Source organism: Cervus canadensis, chromosome 6 (assembly GCF_019320065.1).
Source record: "Cervus canadensis isolate Bull #8, Minnesota chromosome 6, ASM1932006v1, whole genome shotgun sequence".
Lineage (NCBI taxonomy): Eukaryota > Metazoa > Chordata > Mammalia > Artiodactyla > Cervidae > Cervus > Cervus canadensis.
This window is the reverse complement of record NC_057391.1, coordinates 65,687,276-65,714,860: the sequence shown is the minus strand read 5'-3', so window position 1 is coordinate 65,714,860 and position 27,585 is coordinate 65,687,276. Positions and strand designations below refer to the sequence as shown.

At 39.9% G+C, this 27,585-nt stretch overlaps 2 protein-coding genes and 1 pseudogene across 6 annotated transcripts in view; all 3 read left to right on the top strand.

Annotated features, from left to right (window-relative positions):
• Window positions 1-411: 411 nt before the first annotated feature.
• Window positions 412-4,229, top strand: LOC122444146 (60S ribosomal protein L6-like). Of its 2 annotated transcripts, XM_043472952.1 has the most exons (2): window positions 412-1,424; window positions 4,220-4,229. In XM_043472952.1, the coding sequence occupies exons 1-2, from the start codon at window positions 573-575 to the stop codon at window positions 4,220-4,222; spliced, it is 855 nt and encodes a 284-aa protein (XP_043328887.1). In that variant the 5' UTR covers window positions 412-572; the 3' UTR covers window positions 4,223-4,229. The 2 variants fall into 2 exon arrangements, with proteins under 2 accessions (XP_043328887.1, XP_043328885.1); XM_043472950.1 differs by lacking the exon at window positions 4,220-4,229 and having other exon boundaries at window positions 412-1,479.
• A 1,008-nt stretch (window positions 4,230-5,237) lies between these two features.
• LOC122444347 lies at window positions 5,238-6,043 on the top strand (annotated as a pseudogene).
• Window positions 6,044-13,560: 7,517 nt separating this feature from the next.
• ARMH4 (armadillo like helical domain containing 4) overlaps window positions 13,561-27,585 on the top strand; it is a 132,418-nt gene continuing 118,393 nt past the window's right edge. For all 4 annotated transcript variants that reach the window (XM_043472188.1, XM_043472187.1, XM_043472186.1 and 1 more), the window contains exons 1-2: window positions 13,561-13,682; window positions 22,518-23,904. In XM_043472188.1, coding sequence (XP_043328123.1) covers window positions 22,575-23,904 — 1,330 coding nt within the window. In that variant the 5' untranslated portion in view covers window positions 13,561-13,682; window positions 22,518-22,574. The remainder of the gene's footprint in view (window positions 13,683-22,517; window positions 23,905-27,585) is intronic.

The window sequence follows — 27,585 nt, the reverse complement described above, 5'->3', positions numbered from 1 at the left end:
TAATAGTATTTATTGAACATATAATGGGTACTAAGGACACTGTGCTAAGTACTTTCCACACTATCTCATTTAATCCAACAATCCTTGGCTAGCAAAACTATTATTATCCTAATTTGAAGCTTAATGCACCTCTTGGTTCCTAAATATTACTTCTACTTAGGTTCTAGAACACTTGTTTGCTCTCTTAGGCTAGAAGGCCAAGAATCTCCAGGTAATCCATGCAGCAATCATGAACAACCCAATTACAAGCACTGAAATTGAAACTGTGATTAAAAATCTCCCCAAAAACAAAAGGCTAGGACCAGATGACTTCACAGGTGAATTATAGCAAACATTTAGAGAAGAGCTAATGCCTATCCTTCTAAAACTCTTTCAAAAAATTGCAGAGGAAAGCTCTTTCCCATCTTGCAAGGTAAGAATGGCGGTATCTCTTTGCAGGACTAGGTTTCAAGATCCCAATCCTTCGCCATCCTAGCTGAGAGGGTATCAAGTCGACATCTGCAGGGGTCAGACACGCTCCGGGCGTACTGAGAGGCCTCCCGGACGCTTCATTTCTCTCTCTTGGGTTTACGATGGCGGGTGAAAAGGCTGAGAAGCCAGATACTAAGGAGAAAAAACCTGAAGCCAAGAAGGCTGATGCTGTCAACAAGGCTAAAAAGGTGAAAGTGGTGAAGGAAGTTAAGAAGGGGAAGCCTCACTGCAGCCGAAACCCTGTCCTGGTCAGAGGAATTGGCAGATATTCCCGATCAGCCGTGTACTCCAGAAAGGCCCTGTACAAGAGAAAGTATTCAGCAGCTAAATCCAAGGTCGAAAAGAAAAAGAAGGTTCGGGTTCTTGCTACTGTCACAAAACCAGTTGGTGGCGACAAGAATGGTGGTACCCGGGTGGTCAAACTCCGCAAAATGCCTAGGTATTACCCTGCTGAAGATGTGCCTCGGAAACTGTTGAGTCACGGCAAGAAACCGTTCAGTAAGCATGTGAGGAAGCTGCGCGCCAGCATCACTCCTGGGACCGTTCTCATCATCCTCATGGGGCACCACAGAGGCAAGAGGGTCATTTTCCTGAAGCAGCTGGGCAGTGGCTTGCTACTTGTGACTGGGCCTCTACCCCTCAATCGAGTTCCTCTGCGTAGAACACACCAGAAATTTGTCATTGCCACCTCCACCGAAATTGATATCAGTGGTGTGAAAATCCCAGAACATCTCACTGACACTTACTTCAAGACGAAGAAGCTGCGTAAGCCGAGACACCAAGAGGGTGAGATCTTCGACACACAGAGAGAGAAATACGAGATCACAGAGCAGCGCAAGGTTGATCAGAAAGCTGTGGACTCACAAATTCTGCGAAGAATCAAAGCTGTCCCTCAGCTCCAGGGCTACCTCCGCTCTGTGTTTACTCTCACAAATGGAATTTACCCTCACAAAGTAGTATTCTGAACTTCTTGCAAAGAACCTAATTAAATAACTTGTCCATTTAAAACAAAACAAAACAAAACAAAACAAAAAAATTGCAGAGGAAGGAACACTTCCAAACTCATTCTATGAGGCCACCATCACCGTAATACCAAAACCAGACAAAGACAACACACAAAAAGAAAGCTACAGGCCAACATCACTGATGAACATAGATGCAAAAATCTTAAACAAAACTCTAGCAAACAGAGTTCAACAACACATTAAAAAGCTCATACACCATGATCAAGTTGGGTTTATTCCAGGGATGCAAGGATTCTGTAAAAATGCAAATCAATCAATGTGATACACCATATTAACAAATTGAAAAGATAAAAACCCTATGATATCCTCAATAGATGCAGAAGAACCTTTTGACAAAATTCAGCACCCAATTATGATTAAAACTCTTCAAAAAAAAAGGGCATAGAAGGAATCTACCTCAACCTAGTAAAGGCCATATATGATAACCCCCCAGCAAACATTATTCTCAGTGGTGAAAAACTGAAAGCATTCCCTCTAAGATCAGAAGCAAGACAAGGGTGCCCACTCTCACCACTATTATTCAACATAGTTTTGGAAATAAAAGGAATCCAGATTGGAAAAGAAGAAGTAAAGCTCTCATTGTTTGCAGATGACATGAAATTATACATAGAAAACCCTAGAGATACTATCAGAAAATTACTAAAGCTAATCAGTGAATTTAGCAAAGTCATGGGATACAAAATCAATACACAGAAATCACTTGCATTCCTATATATTAACAGTGAAAAATTAGAAAGAGAAATAAAGGAATCAATTCCATTCACTATTGCAACAAAAATAATAAAATATCTAGGGATAAACCTGCCTAAGAGACAAAAGGAGTGTATACAGAAAATTACAAAACTGTATACAGAAAATTACGAAATTAAAGAAATCAAAGGTGGCATAAACAGATGGGAGAGATATTCCATGTTCCTGGGTAGGAAAATCAATATTGTGAAAATGACTATACTAATAAATGAAAACTACAGATTCAGTGAGATCCCTATCAAATTACCAATGGCATTTTTTTCACAGAGCTAAAACAAAAAATTTCACAATTCATATGGAAACACAAAAGATCCTGAATAGCCAAAGCAGTCTTGAGAAAGAAGAATGGAGCTGGAGGAATCAACCTTCTTGACTTCAGATTATACTACAAAGCTACAGTCATTAAGACAGTATGGTACTGGCACAAAAATAGAAATATAGACTGATGGAACAAGACAGAAAGCCCAGAAATAAACCCATGCACCTATGGGTACTTTATTTCTGACAAAGGAGGCAAGGATATTCAATGGGGCAAAGACAACCTCTTCAATAAGTGGTGCTGGGAAAACTGGACAGCTACATGTAAAAGAAAGAAATTAGAACACTTCCTAACATCATACACAAAGATAAACTCAAATGGGTTAAAGACCTAAATGTAAAACCAGAAACTATAAAACTCTTAGAGGAAAACACAGGCAGAACACTCGATGACATAAAGCAAATCCTCTATGACCCACCCCCCAGAGTAATGGAAATAAAAACAAAAATAAATGAGTGGGACCTAATTAAACTTAAAAGCTTTTGCACAGCAAAGAAAACTATAAGCAAGGTGAAAAGACAACCCTTAGAATGGCAGAAGATAATAGCAAATGAAACAACTGACAAAGGATTAATTTCCAAAATATACAAGCAGCTTATACAAGTCAATACCAGAAAAACAAACAACCCCATCAAAAAGTGGGGAAAAGACCTAAACAGACATTTCTCCAAAGAAGACATACAGATGGCCAACAAACACATGAAAAGATGCTCAACATCTCTCATTATTACAGAAATGCAGATCAAAACTATAAAGAGATATCACCTCTCACTGGTCAGAATGGCCATCATCAAAAAGTCTACAAACAATAAATGCTGGAGAGGGTGTGGAGGAAAGGGAACCGTCTTGCATTGGTGGGAATTTAAACTGATATGGCCACTATGGAAAATGGTATGGAAATTCCTTAAAAAACTAGGAATAAAACCACCATGTGGCCCAGCAATCCCACTCCTAGGCATATACCCTGAGGAAACAAAAATCAAAAAAGACACATGTATCTCAGTGTTCATCGCAGCACTATTTACAATAGCTAGAACATGGAAGCAACCTAGATGTCCACCGAGAGATGAATGGATAAAGAAGCTGTGGTACATATACACAATGGAATACTACTCAGTCATAAAAAGGGACACATTTGAGACAGTTCTAATGAGGTGGATGAACCCAGAGCCTATTATACAGAGTGAAATAAGTCAGAGAAAACAAAGATAAATATCATATACTAACGCATATATATGGAATCTAGAAAGATGGTACCGATGAATTTATTTGCAGGGCAGCAATGGAGAAACAGACAAACAGACATAGAGAACACACTTATGGGCACGGGGGAGAGGGGAAGAGATGGTGAGATGTATGGAGAGAGTATCATGGGTATTACCATATGTAAAATAGATAGCCAATGGGAATTTGCCCTATGACTCAGGGAATCCAAACAGGGTCTCTGAATCAACCTAGAGGGGTGGGATGGGGAGGGAGATGGGAGGGAGGTTCAAGAGGGAGGGGACATATGTATACCTATGGCTGATGCATGTTGATGTATGGCAGAAAACAGCAAAATTCTGCAAAGCAATTATCCTTCAATTAAAAATTAAATTAAAAAATTACGCAGTAAGTTCTACTTCCTTCTACAAGGCCCAGGCAGAACCCAAAGTAGGAAGAGCCACTTTGAAACAAAGATGCCACTGTGGACTATTTAGTCTGAAAATGTGCTTTTGGAGGAAGAAGATCTTTCTCATATTCCCTCTCTAAAGATGTCACTGTTCTGCTTTAACCAGAGAAGTTATTACAAATAATTCAAATGGTGTGAGCATGATACTAACCAATCAGAAGTGACCCCTGTCTGTGCCAGGCATTACCTGCCCCCCACCTTTTAGTCTGGGATGATGGGGAGGTGGTGGAGGAGTTGAAGCTAAGGGGAGAGCTTGGAGTAACAGCTTGGGATCATGGCTTTTCACCAAGTGATAAACGCTTTAACAACCAGTGTGACTGTCCCAGTGTGTTTTAAAGGAAAACTCCACAGTTGGCCAACCCCACTGAGCTTTCCTGTAGAAAGGGCAGGTCTCAGGCATATCACCCCAGACCTAAGCTGCACCTCCTCAGTGTCTACCCTCAAGGTTGCTCCTAAAGAAGCCAACAAGAAGGAAAGCAGCAACCTCAGAGTTCCTGCTCGATCCCCTAACTCGAGTGCCTCCTTCTTCCATTTCTGTGGCCGGAAGTCCAGCTCCTGGGCTTGGAAGAAGGAATGGAGAAGGAGGAAAAGGGTGGCGGTAGTCCTCTTTGCCTTTGTTTCTTTCTTTGTGATGGGGAGAATGTTTCTATATTCTAGTGTTTTTATTTCTCCCATATCTTTTTCATTAAATCATCTGCCTCTGATGCCCTCTTGTCTGCCATATTTCCTCCTCCCAGGTAGAGGAGGTGAAGCCAGCTGCTGAGATTGTGTCTTGGGCAAAGTAGTGGGTCTGTCAACTGCTCATGGGTGAACAGGGCATTGCACCACATGGAATCTGGCTCTTGTCCTCAGGCTGCCTCAAACATGGCAGCATACTGGAATTCAAGACTCTAACAATGGCTGGGAGGCGGGGCAGTGAAGCCGGCAGCCCTGGTTCATGATTCGGGACAGGTTTGGTTTTCTGGTGGCTCTGTCTGTCCATCTGGCCGAGGGTGCCCTCATGGCTGACCCAGCCAGTCAGGTGCTCCTGGGCCTGGTCTTACCGTCCCAGCAGTTTATGTACATGAAGGTGCTCCTCCAGGTAGGGTATAAGCTGCTTTCTCCAACGACAGGACGAAATATTTTGGGGTGGCAAGTCTGTCAGCTTCCTAGTCTCATTTATTATGCTCAGCATATTGCAAGCATCCTTGGGAAGCATGGGTTGTTCACAGGCTTAACTCCAAGACTGTGTTCAGAGGTCCTTGGAACTGTGGTCCATGGTAAAGTTTCACAGCATTACCAAGAGTGTGACAAGGCTAAGGAATTAGGATCTGGAAGTGTACAGAAAGAAGTGTGATCTTCCTTTGACCAGGTTATCGGGGAGATGGTCTGAAAGGTGATGGCTGCTTCTGCTGCTACTGTCATCACACATCCCTTCCATGTGATCACTCTGAGATCTATGGTATAGTCCACTGGCAGAGAATCCAATACTATGGATTTGCTGACTCCATAGCAACTATCTATCAGGAAGAAGGCATCCTAGGATGTTTTCTGTTTCCACCATGAATGAAATGAAGAGTTACTCCCAAGCTGCCATGGATTTTTTGTCAGTATGTTGACCTGTACCTTTGTGCTTGTCTCTAATCTTATGGCTGTCAACCACTGTGGGCTTCTTGGTGGATGCCTCTCTACTCCCTAGTATATTCTTGGATACATGGCTGGTGCATTCTACAAAAAGGGGGAAATATGAGCCAAGGAAATAGCTTGTGTTTCCAGAAGTTCCCCTTTGGGAAGACTTACTGTTGTGACCTGAGAATATTCATTTGAAGATGTGGGGCAGGGACAGTGACATTTCTACAGTCCCAGTTGCACAGAATTATGGGACAGAATATTGATTTCCATATTATTGCTTTGAAAATAATCATTTGATCTTGGGAAAATGAGAAAAAAGACTATGAGATCAAAAAGGATCAGGCCAAAGTGCCCAGACTTGCCTCTTCAAAACTAGGAATAATATACACACTGGAGAAGACAGTAAATTACAAAAGCAGCAGTATGGAATCTAGGAATTAAGCAGAGGTGTGATAAAAAAAAATCAGAGAAATAGAATTTACAGGAAAAATGAAGTGTGACAGGAAAAAAAAGAAGTCTTATGTTTTTGATGAGCTAAGCAGAATATGATCTGAGTGAAAAGTGCTCGTCCATGGAAGATGACTGGTGAGAACAGTGTCATAAAATGAACATTGGTTGGCAATGATAAGTGCCTTAAAATGCCTTTTACAAAGAGAGAAATGGAAGGAAAGCAAGACATGTCACTAGGCCTGTAAACCCCTCATAGAAAGCTCCTAAAAGCAAAAAGAGAAAAGGGAGAACATCAAGTGATCATCCTACGTATCCTTACTAGGAATCTTTTGGGGACCAATTTATTTCTTCTTTTGTGGTGATGCCTCACACTTTAGATTTAGACCAATCCAAAAGTAAATAATTTTTTCTGTGTGAAATATATTTTCAATCACTCTGATTCTGAAGGAAATTTTTTTCCCTTTGGCTATTTTTATACACCAGTTACGGAGGAATTGCTTTGAACTGATTCCGCAAAATGCATCTTTTATGTCCGTTTTATATTGTAGGTCATGACAAAGAACAAATAAAAACAAAACCTATTGCTCTAGCTATTTCAAGGCATTTGGGCCTGGATAGAATATGAGTTCTGAATTCAGCTTGAAGCAGTTTTTTCTTTTTTTAAATCTTATTCTCAGGTTGTATCTTGTTTTCATATGCAGCTTCTCCTTAAATGAATGTGAACTTTACCAGTGAAAAGGATTGCAGACTTGTGTAGGAAGGTGAGTTGATATATCAATTGGCCTAGTCCCCTGGTTTCAGACAGAACGTATACAAGCAAGGAATAATTCCTTCTTATAAGATATAAAAAATAATTAAATCCTGAGTCTCAAAGCCACCTCCATTGAAATGTGATGTGTGTGCCCAGTCACTCAGTAATTTGTGTGACTCTGTGTCCCCATGGACTGTAGCTCACTAGGCTCCTCTGTCCATGGAATTTTCCAGGCCAGAATACTGGAGTGGGCTGCCATTTCCTCCTCTAACAGATCTTCCCGACCCAGGGAGCAAACCTGCATCTCTTACATCCTCTACATTGGCAGGTTGATTCTTTACCACTAGCACTACCTGGGAAGCCCTCCATTGGGATACATCTTCCTAATTTGCTTGGGATTAATATATTTCATTCTGAAGCTGGTCAAACTTCCTTTTCGGTTAGTAGTTTTAGTTTGTGCTTCACAGTTGTAAAATGATTAGCATTACAGTGCTTATTTTGGTAATAGGCTTATGGCCATAATTAAATAGTCAACAAATACTTTTTGAACAGCTGCTGTGTTAAGGCAAGGCACTGCCATAGGTGTTGTGGGAGATATGAGACTGTATAAAACACACTGTCTTAATTCAAAATTTACAATTTTAGGGGGGAGAGGGGAAGATGGTTTTATATGGCACATGTACTTACTATATTAGGGCATGGCCTTTCTGCATAGGCTTCCACATAGGTTTTACCAGCTAGTTCCTCTCTGCAGTGGTATCATGAAAAAAGATAATAAAAATCAGTGCCGCTCTTAGATTATTGAAGAAGCATATGAGGAAATTTTATATTATGTATTATTCATAATGTTTTTGTGTGTATAACTTTTTCCTCTCAGCTAAACGAACATCTGTGAAGAAAGTTAAGTTTGCCTTAGATATCCTTACAAGAACCACATTCTTTTCACAAAACAAAAACACATGCTGATTGATTAACCACAGAGCTAAACTCAATGCCAAGATAAATGCATAGCCTACATTAAATGATGTGCTTCTCATTGCTTAATGACTGTGAAACCTGGACTCAATTATGCTATTTCTTAGACAGGGTAGCCAGAAGAATTAACTAAAATGTATATGGACAAAGAATTTATCAGGAGGTTAAGTGCTATACTGAAGGCAAATCTTTTTTTTTCTTTTTGCACTTACATCCATGACACATTTAAACCTTAGTAAATCAATGTTCAAAATGTTCAAATTGTTGGTACTATTCTGATTAAGAGTCTCAAGAATGTCTTCATTGTAATGGTACTGATAACCCCTTCATCATATCCTGTTCTCTGCTTTTGCTGTCAGTGTGCTACAGACTGATATAATGTATCCTGAGTCTGATGTTAATACCCAAGTCCCATGTTTAAAATGTGAGATAACATTTGTTGGAAACCAGATAATGAACAACAATGCAGTGAGCCATAGTCAATATATTTGGTAGTTTTCCCACACTTAAACCTATCCCTGTAATTTCCTTGTTGAGTGAGCTAATGGTGTTTAACCAGAAACCCACATCCCAGCCAAAATAAAAATTATCCTTTTTTAGAAACCTAGAACAAAAGAGAATATATAACCTCTTTAGCTAATCTATTTCCATCTCTAAGAACTTTCTTTGATGAGAGTTGTTCCTTGGACCCGAGTTTTGCCATTCCCAGTAAAGCCATTTTAAAAAATTTTATCCTTGATAGAGGCAAAAGCGAGTAGATTTTTCTTTGCAACATAGGCAGTAGGTGTGTACACTTACACGGCTTCCCTAGTGGCTCAGACAGTAAAGAATCCGCCTGCAGTGCTGGAGACTTGGGTTCACTTCTGGGTTGGGAAGATCCCCTGGAGGAGGGCATGGCAACTCACTCCAGTATTCTTGCCTGGAGAATCTCCACGGACAGAGGAGCTTGGTGGGCTACAGTCCATGGGGTGGCAAAGAGTAGGACAAGACTGAGCGACTAAGCACATAGCACATATACATGCACACCTATGTCAATAATAAATATCTCATGCTCATTATTTAATATAATGAATCTATTAAAGTCATTGATTTAGCTATCATTAGGCATGTAAAAAAAGAAAAGATGGAGCTAAAACTCTTTGTCTGACATTGTAAAAGGCAATTCTTATCTTTTCTAGAGTTATAGATGTCATTTTTGAATAGAGTTATTCATGAGGATCAACTCACTTAGGATTAAAGGGTATATTCCACAGAAGACATTAGATCTTTGATGTTCAAATCTCTTATTTTTTATTTTTTTTTTACTGACAGTCTCACAAGGACATTATTTATGGCTGAAAAAAGAAAGATTTATTTCTTATAAATGTTTTCACCAATGACTTTATCTAAAAAGTTTCTTTTTAAAGAGCTGTACTGGTGAACATTTTGCTTTTGTACCTACATCAGTAGCTCTTTCCTCTCTGATCTTGCAACAGTCAAAATTCCACTTGTTAGAACAGAATCAGAAAGTTCAAGGCGTAAAGAAATCTAACCTGAATAAGGGAATATAGAAAATAACAGATTTTAAAAAGAAGGGACTATAAAGCATATAATACTCTGCTTCAACAATTATAATAGGTTTCTTAGGGGAAAGCAGAGAAACAAGAGGATTCATCTGCGTGTTTACATAATAAGAGTTAAACAATAAAGGTAGGCAAATATTATGGACTTTGTGTTGACAGTTAAAAGCAACTACAGTGTACAAAAATTTGCTGTTACAGAAACAGACTCATAGACATGGAAAACAAACTTAGGGTCACCAAAGGGAAAAGGGGGTGGGAGAGGGATAAATTAGGAATTTGAGATTAGCAGATACTAACTACTATATATAAAATAGACAACAAAGTCTTACTGTATAACACATTGAATATCTTTCAATAAACAATAGTGGAAAAGAATATGAGTATGTACATATGTAAAACTGAATCACTTTGCTATACACCAGAACCAACACAACATTGTAAATCAACTATACTTCAAAAAAAATTGCCGCTCCAAAACTTTGCTTAAAGAAAATCATCTTATTGGATTTATTCTACCGACTTGTCTTCCCAATAAACTTCATTTTAAACACATAATTTAGTACAAGGTAGAAATCTAAGCTCCTTAGTACTGAAATAGATCCTGTCAAGTGTTTGAAGGTTTTGAATGCAATGAAAACATGTATCAGAATTTCAACAGCTTATTCTAACATCATTACCATTATTTACTACATCATCACCACAACCATCAAGTATTTATTGAATACCCAGAGTGAGTTGATTATACTTAGCATATGGAAGTCTATTCCTAGGAATTTCAACTTAAGAAATTAAAAGCAAACAGAAAGCCCTTGACAGAGAATTTGAGTCAGGGAGGGCCTGGGGAGAAGAACACTGCAAGATGCTGCAAAACTCGTATTCATAAACACTTAGGAAGGCCAGGAAGAAAAGACGGTCTTCTACAGTGAGAAGGAAAATATCCAATATGCAAATGACTGTGACTCTAGGAGCTCCTGTCCTTCTTCTGTGGCTGGATCTCTTTGTTGGCTGCCTTGGGAGACTTATAAGAACAACAAAATCCAAGGAAGGAATTTTAAAGGGGTCAAAAATAAAGGAAGGGAAAATCACTGAAAAACAAGAACTTGCAGAAAGTTGAGGGAACTATTTTGAGGAGATTCCAGGGAAACTCAGCCTTCCAAGGAGAATTTTTTTTCATGTGCCTCTTTCATTTCATCTTGTTCTGTTGCCTCACATGGTTGTCGCTGGTGTAATTTCAAATGAAAACAAAACAAAAATAAACAAACAAAAAACATCCTCTTCGAACAGCGGTGCAGAGTTTGGGGAAGTCTGGCTTCTGGTTTTCAAGAGCCCTTAATGCGAGCCCTTAAGTGGTACTTCCCTTGATGATGTTACCTTGGTTACAGACACACACAATCCAGCTCACATACACTCATTTCAGCAGTGCCTTATGGGCAACATACATGAGGGATCAAGCTGTCAGATAGAGTACTTGGTAAAGAAAATTAGGTGCTGTACTGTGGAGCATTTCTATTCAATTTACTGATAACCTTACCAAGGACACCACAATGCTCAGATCCTTATTGCAAAGACTCACTTCTGGGTGGTATTTACATGGATATTGTCCACTTCTGGCTCTTGGGGTTGGTTATCCAGTTCTTCATGTGACCAGATCCTGATACAGAGGTTTTTATCAATCAGAACTAGGTGATGGCCTAATACAGCAAAGATGATCAGATAAAATAGTTAAATTTGAATTTTGGATAAACAAATCATTTTAGCAAAAGTATGTTCCAAATATAGACTGGAGATCTTCTATTTTAATTTACTAAGTCTGGCAACCCCAAAACTGTCTTCCTGAGCTTCTTTTCTTGTTATCTTGATTGGTGTTTTGGGTATTGCCAAACTCTTTTAATGTACACATACAATTTCTTGCTTTATTAGTAAAAGACTAACAACATTCATTGTATGTGGATTTACTGATTAGAATGTAACTTTCCCTGATTTATAGTTTGTGTGTGTGCTGGAGTGGAAGAAAGGATCTTATTATCACTGCCACGTACCCACAGCAGCTGTTGAGATAAATTGCATTCATCAGAGTTGTTTAACGCAATACAAACCATTGACGGGAGGCTAAAGGAGGAGTATAAATGGGTTCCAATAAAATCACTGTAAAGTAAGCTGAAATAGTTTGTATCAAGGAAAAGGTGAATAGGAATTCTACTATGGGAGAAGGGTAATTTTGGAGAATGGAAAACTTTGAGAACAAGGCAGCCTGGGAAGCAGAGTTCTGCAGCAGGGACTTAAGAAAATCACAGGTGTTTTAGAAAAACACTAGGATGCTTGAGAGGGTTGCAGAAAGGGAGCCAGGAAGATGTCAGAGAAACTGAATATTTCAAGTTCGTGTGTACGGCTGGCTCTCCCTGCATGGGGAGCTGGATTCCCTTTCTCCTGCTTGCTTCTCCTAGTCTCCTTGATTCTTTGGTCCACCTGATTGATTCTTTTTTTTTTTTTATTAGTACTATTATTTAACTGCATTTGGGTAAATAGAATCAATTTTGTGGTCCAGCTGAGAATCTCACCATATAACATTATTTTTATGAGATGTGGTCTGAATTTCAGACAGCTTACATAAAAACAAAATGTTAAAACGCTTCCTGGTCAGACTGCATGTGTAGCTTATCCACCCGGTGGGTCTTGAATCCAGGCAGAAGGCCTGGTCACACAGGATAATATATTATATTGTATGACACTGAATACATTTCAAAAACAGATCTTACAGATTCAATTCAGTCACGTTAAAGAACTCTTTGACTACCTTTCCGGAAATACAAACAAAATACTTTAAAGAGAGGTGGAATAGGGAAGATAGTGCAGAGTTGTGCAGTGTTAGATATGGAGGTCAAAGGGGCAAGACCTTGCTCTGACTTCAGGACGTTTACAAGTAACTACAAAACGAACTAAGCTATTATAAAGCAGAGAGTTAATAAGTAGAAGAGATGATTCATGTGGATTGCAAACATAAAGTGCTGTGAGGGTTCTTTTAGAATGGCTTTTGGATTTCTGACACCTCCTTCTATCCAATATTAGGAATATCAGGTAAAGGAAATTGAGTCCTTCAGGAACTCAAGAAGGTAAGTCATGAATTCCCGGGGCCCACGTTAGCCATAAAACCTTGGGCAAGTTCACAGCCTTCAGCCTCAGCTCCCTCCTTTGTTAAGTGGGGTTTACCAATATCTATCTTTTAGGGTTACTGAGGAGATTATTAATAAAAGCAGATTCCCTTGCGGCTCAGCGGAAAAGAATCTGCCTGCCAATGAAGGAGACGCAGGTTGGTTCCCTGGGTCGGGGAGATCCCCTGGAGAAGGAAATGGCAACCCACTCCAGGAGAATTCTCTCCTGGAGAACTCCAGAGACAGAGGAACCTGGTGGTCTCCAGTCCATGGTGTCACAAAGAGTCAGCCACGACTTAGCGACTAAACAACTACAAATAGTGAAGCTCCTAGCATTGCGCCTGGCAGAAGTACAGGCTCAATAAACCGTACTTATTACTACTCATCTGACTGAGAAAGGAACACTTGGTGTGGGGCTACTGTACCGGTTCCTACTTAAGGGCACGGCTAAGAGTCCAAAACCGTAGTTTTCACCAGGAACAACCTGCGGCCTCGGACTTGCGCCCCTCGACCCAACCAAGGACCAGAGAAATTCGGGCTCTTTTAGAGAAAACACTGGCCTGGTCTCTTCTCTGGAGGGAATAAGGAAGAACTGCCGCGAAAGCCCAGACAGCGAAGAGAGGCGGAAAGGCTGTGTGTCTCAAAGGGGTCTCGTGAGCCCGGACGCGGGTAAGACCCGCCCGAGCGGAGGCGGGGAAGTGGGCGCGGAGGGGCGTCGGGCGACTGCTCGGGTTGTCCGCGCCCGCCGAGCCGGGGCGGGCGCATCTTCTTGCCGCCCAATCCCCAGCCTTAGTCGCGGCCTCATGAATAAGCAACAAAGCGAAGCGCCCTCCCCCTGGCGTCCCAGACAGCGGAGGGAGCCGCCACCGCTGCAGGGGCCGCCGCGGGGATGCCGAGCGCGGACGCCGCCGCTCTCTTCTGCGCGCTGCTCTGCTGAAGGTTCACAGGTGAGGACGGGCTCGGCTTCCGCCACTCGGGCGGCCCTGGCTGCAGACGGGGCGGCCGGCTGAGACGGAGCTGGAGTCCCTGGCGGCACGGGGCCGCCCTGGGAGCTGTGCGGTCGGAGGAGCTCGGCAGCCCGGGGCGCCCCAAGCGTGCGCCCCGCGCCGCCGCCAGAACGCTGTGCCCCGGCTCGGGGTGCGCGGGGGCAGCTCCGAGAGCGTGGGGCGCGGCGCGCAGGCCTCCGAGGACTAGCCTTACTCCTCTCTTCAGCCCAGCCTCACGGCTCCGCACCAGCGAGCGGGCCTTTGTGCTGCCGGAGCTTGCAGGGCTGGCTGCTTTTGTGTGGGCTTTTCTTTCTTCTCTCCCTCCCCTCTCAGTCTCACAGCGGTGGTAGAGAAGTTCCCGAAGACTCAGATCTGCTCCTTTGAAAGCTTTGATTGCAATGTCCCTGACGCCAGTCAGTGGTCAGCAGCCGAGGAGCGAGTGGGGGCTGCAGTGGTCACCGAAGTGTGTTACTTTGCAGAGAACAAACAGTTGAGTGTTTCGCGCAGGGATGTCACAGAACCTCCTTGCTCAGACCCTGACCGGTCCCCCAGGACACGGCAAGAGGATGGTCCTTGGAAAGGTCACTTGATTGGAAAGAGGGCCTGTGGGTTAGACTCCAGAATGATTGTAAGGTGCTACCTGGAGGTGCCCAGATGTCTCCTGTGCGTCCGGGTCACTGACAGAACCAGACTTGCGTACATTCCGAACGTGTAGAGCCTGGCTGGCGGAAAATCTGCCAGGCGCTCAAAATATAGGACCCACAGGAGTTTGGAGTTCTCAAAGATGAGAAATCTTTGCCTTCCCAAGCTGATGCCAAGGATCGGCCAGGATCTTGGATCCTCATTTTAGTGTAGAGCTGCAGTGGAGGAGAGGATTTAAAGGCTTTCTATGAAAGTTTTAGTTTGCAACTTAAGGGAATGGGGGAGTGGCTCACAAGACCATCCAAAAAACTCGGAAGGATTTTTGCCGTAGGGAGCAAAATGTGTGGCCAGAATTTGCACGTCTCCCCTCCTTTGTGAATTTTCTTGATCACAAGGGATACTGCTGGGCTCCAAGGAGTCTTGTTTAAACACCTACAGAGTCAGTTGCTGACCCGCTTCCTCCTTACTTGCCGGCAGAATCCCACTGTAGCATCTATTGGAAGAAACTCAAAACTAGGTGAGATTTCACAGTATCAGAGCATTTACACACAGTAGAAATTTAAGGGTAGCCTGACTTACTCTTATGCATGAGGTGCAGTTGTTATATTTGTCATATTAATGAACCAAGCACTTATGCAACAGACTTGATATTGATTGTGTTTATTCACAAAACTCCCAAGACTCAGCAAGTCTAAGGTAGCTACAGCAACAGAGCCAATTAAGAAGATGTGGATGTCTTTGTTTTCACGGGAGGTTCTTAATATTATATTCGGCATTTCCTGCTAGACCTTTCAATATCATAATTTGGTTTTACAGAAGTAGTTTGATGCTAAACATAAGTATAGGAGGATGTGGAGGATGGGTTTACCTGTTATGGAAAATTTCTACTCATTAACTAAAAGTGGTCTTCACTATTTATTCTGCAGGTGTTTGCCTGAAAACTTGTGTAAGGAATTTTTTCTTTTTTCATTGAATTCTGTTTAGTCTCACTTAGGGAAGCTGGCTATTCAGAGAGAATAATCTGAGTTTGATCTCTGTAAAATGAAAGCTTACTCTCTAATTAAGATGTGTAGTCAGTCCTGTTCTTTCACGTAGTGTTTACTTGGTGATTATAAGAAAAGTATCTGAATCAGGTTTCAGCTTGAAATACTAGATATTTTGTTTATTCCTTGAAATGTCTACCTGGGGATTACTTTCTCCTGCTAGCTGGTATTTAGAGATCTTTTTAAGCAAATGAGGTTTGTGAACTACAAAGAACAGAAATGAAGTGTCACATTGGCTTGTTGAAAGGAACTGTATAATGGATGGACAGGAGCTTGTTGAACAAGATTGATTAGGATGGAATTCTGCAGACATCAGACAATTCCCAGGTCACTTTGTCTACATGAAAAGTTGAAAGGGGAAGCTCCATGGAAATAGCTTGAGGGGAAAAGGGTGTTATGGATCTTTCAGACTGCTCACATTTCTGTATTTTGAGGGGAGTGCATGGTAGTACTGCAAAGATTGAAGGCAGGAGGAGATGGGGACGTCAGAGGATGAGACGGTTGGATGACATCACCGACTCAATGGACATGAGCTTGAGCAAACTCTGGGAGATGGTGAAGGACTGGGAAGCCTAGTGTGGTGCAGTCTATGGGGCTGCAAGGAGTCAGACATGACTGAGTGACTGAACAACAACAATACATCTTAAATTGCTTGATACATAAACATTTTTTTCAAACCATTTTTATGTCTGTTATCACCGATTTGGTCCCTCTTCCATCTTTGAAGAAAACAGAATGAACATTGTTATCTCCATTTTGTAAAGAGGAAATTGAGTTTCAGTGATTTGCCCAAGGTAGAGCTGGAAGTCGAAGCCAACTTTTAAATCTTTAAGTCCAGCTTCTTTTACCAGGAATAGGGTGATGCTCTAGAGTGATACACACTGCTATCTTCCTTTGTCTATATTGCTAAATTGTAGAGAATAAAGCTTGTGGGCTTGATGTGTAGAACTTAGTTGTGGTCTGCAGGAATGGTAAAGCACTTTGCTGGCAGTTGCCAGAGTAACCATCTCGACCCCAGCCTACTTACCTCTTCCCAGTCAGCCCATGCCTCTTTCCTCCTGTGGGTTACTTTGTGGTTACTCTGTTCTCTCTCCTCCTACTGTGGTTGAACATGCTACTGAAAGGATCATCTGTCATCCCAGCCACTTAATTTATAGTGAAGGATGAGTGGGGTCAGATCATCTTAAAGCCAATGAATCAGGCCAGTAACAGTCACCCAAAGCACAGTAAATCAGAGATGGGGTACCTTAATGCTGTGTGCCACAGCTGGGTTAATAGGGTCAGTCTTGATAAGCTCCACTTCAGACCAACGGATCAGTGTTGGCAGTGAGAACCTTAACAATTAAAGGAAAGTAAGACAATGACAAATAATCATTAAGGAGCAGGAAAAACACAAAATGGAGATATTAAGACAAAGAAGGGAAAGAGTTTTCTTCTTCCATTATCAATCAAAGAATTACTGTTACTTAATTGGATTTTGAAAGGTGAAGGGGTAATTGGGAAGCAAGTTGACCTGAAGCTCTGAAACTTATTCCTCTGTGATCTCTCTGTCTCTTTTTAATGAAATAAACTCTGAAAAAATTTGAAGTACAGGAGAAATGAGAATACACAAATTACTACTGTTATTAAAATCACACATTGAATAAGTAGCCAAAATTGACTAGGCTATGAACAAAACATAAGCCATGAAATGTTATTGAAAATCTTACAGTGTTAAAGAGAGATTCCGAACCTTCTTTTTCACATTCTTAAATGGTTATTCCTGATAACTCAGTTGGTAAAGAATCTGCCTGCAATGCTGGAGACCCCAGTTCGATTCCTGGCTTGGGAAGATTCACTGGAGAAGGGATAGGCTACCCATTCCTGTATTCTTGGACTTCCCTGTGGCTCAGCTGGTAAAGAATCCACCTGCACTTCAGGAGACCTGGGTTTGATCCCTGGGTTGGGAAGATGCCCTGGAGACAGGAAAGGCTACCCTCTCCAGTATTCCAGCCTGGAGAATTCCATGGACTGTGTAGTCCATGGGGTCCCAAAGAGTCGGACACGACTGAGTGACTTTCACTTTCAAATGGTTATTTATATTCATTTCATACCACTAAAAATTGAATACCTCTCCCATGTGTCTACCATGATTAGCAATTGTGTGGCAGAGGAAGCTGAAAGACTAGTGTTTTCATGCACAGAAGTTAACCTTATTTGAGGTGACGAGACTTAACAGATGTGATGGTTTGTGCTGGAGAAGCTAGGAGAGGGGCAGGAAGAGAATGGACCAGGCAGTTTTGTGATAACAGTCAGTAAATAGGACATGACCTGGTGGACCGTGGATTGGATACCAGGGGTAGGGAAGAAGGAGAGAGCATTCTGGCTAGTGCAGTGCCGTGAGCAAAACTTAGGAAGCTGAAATGAGCAAGGCACGTAAGAGGGCAATATATCCAACTGGCAATGGGTTTGTACTGGGCACTGATGATATGAAGTTATAGATATGGAGGTTGGCAGTTATATGTTTGGGAACATTAAATGATGTGTTTGGGGAAGGTAGAGTTGTAGTCGCAAAGACAGGAAACTTGATGACTAACAGACATGATTACACAGGTAAGTTAATTAACCTCTGTAAGCTGGTAGTTTCTCACCAAAAAAAAAAAAAAGAGAGAGAGAGAGAGAAGGATAATGATAATGCCTGTATCATTAGGTTGTTGTAAAGGATTAAATAAAATAATTTATATAAGACACTTAAAACACTTGGCATCCCTGAATGGTAGCCATGTCATTTTTGATTGATTATTGTCATTTCTTTCCTTAAGACTAAACCATCTAGATTGTATAAAATGGATTGGAGAGGAGAGAATCTGATCAGGATAATAAATTAAGAGGCAGATAAAATAATGACAACCCAGTGTTCCCAAAAAGGGACAATTCCAAGAGATATTATGAGGGAAGGACCTGCAGAAATTGTGAATCTAGAATGTATAGGAGAGAAGAGTTCAAGACGACACCACAGTTTAGATGAAGATAGTGTGTTTGAAGTAGCACCCAAATAACAACAAGGAGACGATGGAAATCAAGGGCAGCTTTTTCCCCAAAACCCCACCCCAGGTATTTATGGTATTCGTGTTTATCCTGCAAAAGGAAAATATCAGGCGGATTGTCACCAGTTTTTTTTTTTTTGGCATACTCTACAGGCCTCCTGTGTCTTGAGTACCCTTAGGGCAGTGCTCATGTTCCTTATATATTATACATGAAACTCAATTTGCTTTGAAAAAATTAGCTTTGTCACTGATGAAATGATTGAACACACTGGTTCCCTTTTGTGTCTGTGTTTCGGTAACACTGAACAACAGCCGCATACTGTTAGGTTAGAAAACTATTGACCAAATGTTTGAAAACACCTGATTAGTAAGTCTAACAAGATGGTTAAGGCTGTATTTTTTTATGTTGTCTTTCATTTGTCTTTGAAACTTGAATATGCCTAGACTTGACAAAGAGATTCTGGACTGTATCTATTTAAGATCGTTGAAGATAATGCTTGACAGAACAGCTTATCTGCTCACTGGTGGCAGAAATGCAGTAAATTGTTCAGAGGACTGCCAAGCCATTAGGATACCTTGATAGCGAATGACAGACAAAGTGCTATGACTGACTCAGAAAAGGATGCTTTTTAAGCTATTAGAAGCTAATATCCACTATTAGTGCGCAACTGGCTTAGAGTTCATGTATCTGAATTAATTTGCACTGATGGATAGAGTGAAAAGAAAGGAGCCTCCAAAGTCACAGTGTAAAAGGAAAAGTCAGAGAAATCTTTTGTTTTATTTGTTAAATATTCTGATATTTGAGTTAATTTAAAATAATTAAGACGTAATTTCTAATAAGCAGTGAAATCTCTCTCTCCTTCAGCAAAAGGGCTATAGACATTGATTTGTTTGTTCAGCCAGTATTTACTAAGCATTTCCTCTGTGCCAGGCACTTTGCCAGGGAACGGAGATAATGTCGAGGAAAAAAAGAAAAGACCTATAGCCTTTAAAATGTCATTACAGATGGTTACTTAGGTTTGGAAATATTGTCACTGAATTGACAACAGTCAATCTTTCCTTATTTATTCTCTACCATCATGCAGCTCCCAGTGAAGGACTCCAAACTCATGGGAGTGGCTATGTGAACCTGTGCTGTGCTTGGAAAGACAGAGAAAGATCTGGAACAATTTATCTGAGTTGCAGATGTGTTCCCTACTGCAGTTCCAACAGGCTGTCTTTTCTGCCCCTCTTAAAGTTCAGGCGACACTTTGAATAGTAGGGAGAAGGAGCATATGGCTGCAATACACAGACATAGAATAGGCGTGCAGTTCACCCCACTTTTTCCTGTTGTAATTGAATTTAGAAAGCAGGTGGCTGACACTTAATAACAGAAGGAAGGTCTTTTAGAGCCATGGCAGAATTCCCTTCACACAAAAATTCTAAAGCTAAGGTCTAGACGAAAATGAAACCTTGAAGGAAAAATCTGTTTTGGAAAGGCAATAGAGATTATATTACATCTTTTTTGTTTGTCCCTTCTACCCTCCAAATCTGATTTGTTCATAAAATTCTCCTCTCAGTCCACATGACTCCAGAACATATGAATAAAATGTGAAGCATTCATACAATCATTTGGGTGCCCTGCTTGCTTGATGACAAAGTTGTGGGAATATGAAAACATTTGCATTTTTCTTGTGTGTTTTATAGATAAAATAAGAAAATGGAATCATGGAGATAGAGGGATTTCAAAGATTATTTTTTTTTAACTCCTTATTCTGTCAAAGGAGAGACTGAGGGTATTTGTCTAGTGTCACATGGCATGTTTTATCAACAATAAAGCTATGATTCATTTTTCTCATGCCAGTCTATATCCTTCTAAACTCTGCTGCTGGGAATTCCCTGGTGATCCAGTGGTTAGGACTTCGTGCTTTTGTTGATTGCAGGAGGTACAGGTTCGATCCCTAGTCAGAGAACTAAGTAAGGTCTCACACACTGTTCCATGGAGACCCAGCTTTTAGGCCACATCGTCAGTCTCCTGACGTAATATTTCATTGAATGGAAAAATATTTGTTTAGAAAAGAGCAGATCTCTGAACAGGTCACAAATGAACCAGAGAGTTCTATAGCTTTTGTGTAACTTTGACTATATAATTTACAGTTCAGCCTGTATGTTCAGAAATCAAAGGTATATGTCATCAACTGTGAGCACTCTTGTTTTATAGCTATCATAGGTTTTTGTTTTAAGGGAGGAAAATAGAGGCCTCGGGCCAAATACTGCTGCCAGTCCTGCTGCCTGGCTGTGAACTGGGCTGCGTTATGGCTCATCTGAAGTATGGGGATAACTAATTCCCAGAATGTTCACATGCTATTCCCTCTTTTTAAAATATCTTTCCCAGATTCTTTCCTTTTAAAACAATGTGTTTAAACAATGTATGCTACCTGTATGTAATTTAATGTTTTAATATAAGTGCTTCAACCCCTCATCCTACAGATGAGGAGATTTAGCATCCCCTTCACTATCTGAAGAGTCTTGGGTGGGGTGGCTTACATTTCTTCTAGTCATCTCTGGATTCAGTTTTCTTCTGCTTCTAAATTTATGGTCTCTTTGATATGCTGTTCCTTTTTTGCACATGCCATCTCATGGCATCTTTCCATTCCTATGTTCTCCCAAAGTAATTTTTTCTGGTAAAAAATTATTGGTGGCAATAAATATTTATGGTCTCATCCCAGGTCTGTGTACTAGGAACTTGGCAGTAGCTTAGTTGAGTGGTTTTGACTCCAGGTCTCTCAAGAAGTGGCAGTCAAGATGGCAGCTGAGGCTGAAGTCATCTGAAGGCTTGACTGGGGCTGGAGAAGTTGCCTCCAAGATAATTCATTCGGGTGCTGGTAGTTCAGCAAGAGGCCTCAGCTCTGAATCCATGGATTCCTCTTTCCTCATGTAGATAAATTCAACCTTCTTTTTCTCTTCAGCTATCTAGATCTTGCCCTTAGTGCTTGACCTTTTCTGTCTCAAAGGGGCCTGGAAGGCTAACTGGATTAACATGTGGAAGGTTCAGACTTCTTAAGGGAAGAAGACCCTATGAAAGTATAAATTTTTACATTTTGTGTGTGCACATCATAAGCTTAATTAACCCTGATAGTTTAATGATTAGACATAGGAGAAAGGAAAAGTATAACTTTTATAAAGATAAGGGTTTTATTTTTAGATTTAGAATTTTCATTCCTAGGTTTAATTTTCTAGAAAAATTGCAGTATCTAAGAACTTTCTGATGATGGGGTAGATAAAAAGACCTAAAACCCTTAAGGTTGGGGGGAGATTAGCAGTTTTGATATAATTTTAGTTGTAATGACAGTGTGAGTAGTTTTTTTTTTTAATAAATCTTAATCTTACAATAATGTGTATTCAGTAAACATTGATAATTTAAAATGTGTTTTGGTTCTCTGAGAGAGCTTTTTTTTTTTCCCCCAAAATATGCACTCATTTACATTAACTATTTTACTTTTTATAATTTTTTTGAGACATGAAGATTTTGCCTATAATTTTTATAGTTGTTGCAGAGAAAACAAATGCTTTAAATATTTTAAAGATAAATTTTAATTGTGAGTCATTTATACACTTTAAAAACTCTTTAATGAAACTGGTATTCAGTATTTTATGATGATATTTAGTAAGTTTTAAAATGTACTTAAAAGGTTCTGTGAATGTAATATAAATAAATGTTAAGGTTTGCTTTTTATTTCCCTAGACATGTTGCTATTTCTGCAGTCATTTGACTCTATGATTAATAGAAGAATTGGGAAGACTATTGCAAATGTGATTTCAAGGGTAGTTTATTTCAAGTAGATATTTAAAAAACAATGAACTTAGTACTTGAACTATGTGTACCCTTTGCTAGAGAGCTGCAAGTTAAATCAGCTGAAAATTCAATAGGGAAAAATGAACTGGGTTATCCAAGTCTCAAAGGTACAAAGAAATAGAACATTCTTCTCCTATGTACTGTCTCTGAACAGAAGTCAAGGAGATTATTTTACTTACGGTTTAATTTAAAGGGGCTTATTTACAACATATATTTATATGATGGTTTGATATGCTTTATTTTTCTGCAGGACTCAATTACTGGAATTGTCAACTCGACCAATTTACGTGCACATTTCTCTTCCACTATGAGCAGACCAATTGTATTACACATTTGTCTGGCTTTCTGTAGCCTTCTACTTCTCAACTTTGCCATACAATGCCTGGCTTTCCCCAACGTGGAAAGAAGGGAGATAGTACTTCTTCATGCAGAAAAAGGACAGTCTGAGAGGCTAAACACAGATGACCTAGAAAATGACTCTGTTACTTCAAAGTACACTCCGGTCTCTGGAGATCCAATGATAGTGTTAGCCGGATCATCAGCAATGTCTTTAAATAAAGTATTCCCTAGTAACAAAGAAACCCCTCCTGTAGGAGCTGGGCTCATGCGGGCTGATGGTTCTAACATTTACACTGCTACTGAGCCAGAGGTCCCAGCAAGGGAAGAAGTGTTCGGTTCTAGCCAGCCAGAGAGAATGTCTCCCCAAAGCCGACCTTCCAAGGCCACGTTAACCAACCCTGTCACGCCAACTGCTTCTCTGAATATTGATGAGAGGGAGGAATCCTCCCGTGGTACTATCATTCAGCCCACTGTGGAAAGAACCACTGAAGCAACACAAGGTTTTCTGAGCTATGTGGATGATCAGTTGTTTGCAACTGAAAGCCCGGAAGGACTTAGTCTGGGGCATTCACCTTTATCCCTTGTGAATACTAAAGAAATGCTAACCACCAGTCCAAGGACTGAGAAATTTGAGGCAAACCCAGAACATAAGACCACTTCTTTTCCTGGCTCTAAGCTCACAGCAGGCACTGAGTCTTCCCAGATGACAGCTGATAATACCCAGGCTACTGCCGCCACTAAGCCCCGGCTCCCAACCTCGGAGTCCATCCTGAGTGTTGACCCAGAAGCTGACAGCCTGCTCGGAGCCCCAGCAGTCACGATGAGTGTCAGCACAGCTGTTGCAGCTGCTCCTGTCGTAAGTGATGAGTGGGATGACACCAGATTAGACAGTGTAAGCCAGATAAAGACCCCAGAGCTTGGAGACAGTACAGAGACACAGGTGAGACTGGAAATATCTCAGACAACCCAAGCAGCCGATGTCAGTCTGGAAGGCATGGAAGGGGGCGAAGCTTCGACAGAGGCTGCAGATGTGAGTCTGAAGCTGCCTGAAATGGAAACACACATGGAGACCACCCTGCCAATGGCACGTGGGGGTGAGAGAGCATCTGATCAGAGTTCCTTTACTCCCACAAGTCCAATAGAGGGAGATCCGAAAGCCTCTGTCATGAACCTGGTCCAGGAGACTGCGGACTTTGTGGAATCCACCAAGGAGAACAGTGCCATGTTCTTAGAGACCACTGTTTCCATCTCCGAATATGAGTCTGAGGTGCATCAACCATTGGGAAATAGATTTAAAGGTAAAAGAAAGAAAAGTAAGCTTTGTTTAACTTGGAATGTTTCTGTTTGATTTTTTTTTTTAATTGAGATATAATTGAAACATAGCATGGTATTAAGTTTTAGGTGGTTTATGTTTTTTTAAGTGACAATTTAGAAGTCAATTAAGTTTTAAAGAAAAAAAAAAGTAAATAGATAAAAATACATTTTGTATAAATGTATTTGTATAAAACATTCAACTATAACACCTGTATGTAGACCAGTGGTGTTTAACAGGGAATAATTTGTCATCCCCCCACCCCCATAATTTGACTTACATACAGCATGAAGTGATCACCACAGTAAGTTTAGTGAACATCCATCATCTCATATAGATACAAAACTAAATAAATAGAAAAACTTTTTTTCCTTGTGATGAGAGTTTTCAGGATTTACTCTCTTAATTTTCATATATAACATATGGCAGTATTCACCGTATCTGTCATGTTGAACATCTCTACTACTTATTTGTACCTTTTGATCACCTTCATCCAATTCCCCCTTCCACCACTCCCTGCCACAAATCTGATAATTTTTACCACAAATATGATCTCTTTTTCTATGGGTGTTTGTTTTGTTTTTGAAGTATAACTGACTTACAATACTGTGTTAGTTCCTAGTGATTTGATACTTTGTACATTACAAAATGATCACCATGGTAAGTCTAGTTACCACTTGTCACCATACAAAGATGTTACATATATATTGACTGTATTCCCCACAGTTTACATTTCATATCCTTGACTCATTTATTTTGCAAATGGAAGTTTGTACCTCTTAATCTCCATTACCTTTTTCTGGAGACACTTTGGGTTGTCACAACAGAGGGCGTCTAGTAGGTAGAGGCCAAGATGCTGCGAACATCCTACAGAGCATAGCACAGCCCCCAGCAAAGGTTTATTGGAGCCAAAGTGTCAGTAGCTCTGAGAAACCCTGATATAGATTAATATTTTTTCAAACCTTTTATTATGAAAATGTATAAATATATATAAGAAAATGTGAAAAAAATAGCTATATGTTTAAATGGTATAATCAACAATGTCAGATACTTATTTACACATTGTTGTAAAGAATACTCACATCCCTGATACTACCAAAAAGCCTTAGGTAAATATTTATCTCATAGTATTAACTATATAAGTTCTTTGACTTTGTTTTCCCAAAAAGAAACTCATCTAGAAATAAGGGGGAAACCCTCCCCCCCCACACACAATACAGATAAATCCTCTCTGCTGGCTTAATTCTGTACTTTCTACTTCCTCTTGGCCTCTACATCTGTGAATGTTATGAGATGTCAATCCTTGCATTTGTTGGTGATAAATGATGTTTTTCTTTGATTGTGTGTGGTTGGTCAGACAACAGCGTGGGGAAGGAAAAACCTAGTGTAATGGGCGTATGCTCATTCCAAATTGTTTTGGAATATGTACAGCTGTTACTTCAGCTAAGTAGTCTAATTAATGGAAAATATCAAATTAGTAACATGTTTTATAAAGTGTTTTGGAGATTGAATTAAAATGATAAAAAATTGAATTTTACATATCCAAGCTATTTTTTAAAGACTGTAAGACCTAGTATACTGGAAGTTTTCATAGAAGCTTCCCAAAACTGTTTTGTAAGTTGGCTTTTAAATTTCATTAGAAAAGTTTGGTCCAAATGACCGGGATGATATTAGATATGACGAAACAAGAAGTTTACTTCAGCTCTCCATAATACTTTAAGATATTCCTGGAGCATTAAATCACATAGTCCCAGATAATTTACTGCACAATTGAATCCATGATTCTTATATACTAGATTTGCCTTAGCTTCTACTAATGTAACTTAAAAAGAAAATAAATTTGACAATTATCTGATTTTTTAAAAAAATTATTGAGTATGCTCCTTACTTAGTCATAATTGCCTCACGTAACTACAATATTTTAATAGGCAGCTTCTTTTTATTTCTAGCACATAGAACAATATATGGCACATAGTAGGTACTCAATAAGTATCTTTTTGTTGGATGAGTAAATGAAGACAGAGAACCATCCAGACTAGAATTATACAATCTGCCTGCCTGCCTTGTCCAAATTAATCAAAAAGCCTCTAAATATTCTTGGTAGAGAGAGAGAGGAATGTCAAATAATTACTTTCAATTTTTACTTTTTTGGTTGTTTCGTAGTATTAAAAATAATGTGAAAAATTGAGATTATTGACGACAGTAGTGAGAGAATAGTCAAAAAGTTTGTCTGCCCATTTCCTGGTGATCACAAGTACTTTTCAGAAGTCAGCCACTCAAGTGCCAGTCATTTTAGGGCCCAGGGACTACTTAGCACATTCTCTTCTTCAGGGAACACAATGATTTCTTGGAGTTTTTGGGTATTGTGAATTGATGAGGATCCTGGGGTGAGAGTCAGTCCTCTGGTTCATCTGCTTCTTCAGCTGTTCACTTGGAGATGAGGTTTTAGGGGACTTCCCTGGTGGTCCAGTGGTTGAGATTCCATACTTCCACTGCAGGGGGCGTGGGTTTGATCCCTGGTTGGGGAACTAAGATCCCACATGCCGTGTGGCATGGCCAAAAAAAAAAGATCAGGTTTTAAAAGTAATCTATAATAATTATTGTATATATATTTTTTTCTATAGGAACTGGAAAGAATGAGAGATGTGGAGAAATTTTGAATGTAACTTTAAAAATTCCCATTACTATTTCTAGCTCTAACTTTCTTTAACAGCAGTCTCTTATTTAAGTGCTATGCCCTTTTTATATTTCTTACTATTTTGTGAAACTGTGACCATAGAGTGAACATTTATTTTGACATATTTTTTCCTTAGAAGTGTTCATTATGCTTTCAAAAATGAGGGCAACATGGAGAATGCATACTGCTTTAAATGGTAAAACTATGTATTATCTTTTTATGGCAAATAGAGCATTGTCCTAGGTGCTGAAGATACTAGTATTATTTCAGAAAAAAAGAAAAAACTTAAATAGTGGCACAAAGAACAAATATGAAGCACATGTAAAGTTGTCTTATAGCCAGGTATATCAGTCCTTCAAATATAAAAATCTCCAGTTCAAAGAAAAAGTAGCCTAAACTGATTGGGGACCAAGAAATGGAAATGCTTGTACTAAAAAAAATATACAAACATTATTTTAAAGCAAATAATTTCTGAGGAGAAATCTTTTTAAGTAATAGGAAGAACAATGATGTCATTAATAAAAACTATGCAAAAACCTTTCAGCTGATTTTAAGAATGCTATTTTTTATTACATATGGTAATATGCTGAGTATCTAGAATTACTGTTTAAAAAAAGAGAGATGATAAAGTCTTCTAGAAATTATGTTTTCCAGGTGGCTCAGTATTTGAAATTTCCAACATAACCTCTCCCTAAGAAGGGGACAAATATTAATCCTTATAAATAGTCTATAATCTAAGTAACTATAAATAGGCTTTAATAATGTATTTGGCAGGATTATAATGTTGTAAAGAAAGTGGACCTGTGATAGACACATCCTACCCCACAGGTGTATTTCATTCTTTTTCATGTTGAAAAGCAAATGCAGATCTTCTGCATAGGCCACTCTAAGTTGTTCCTTGGGCAATGGCAAGATTTCCTTTCTCATGGCTGAATAATGTCCTGTGTGTGTGTGTTTGTGTGTGTGTATCTCGTCTTGTTTATCCATTCA

Coding starts and splice junctions, on each gene's coding strand:
- LOC122444146 (XM_043472950.1), top strand. CDS start 573: ATGGCGGGTGAAAAGGCTGAGAAGCCAGATACTAAGGAGAAAAAACCT.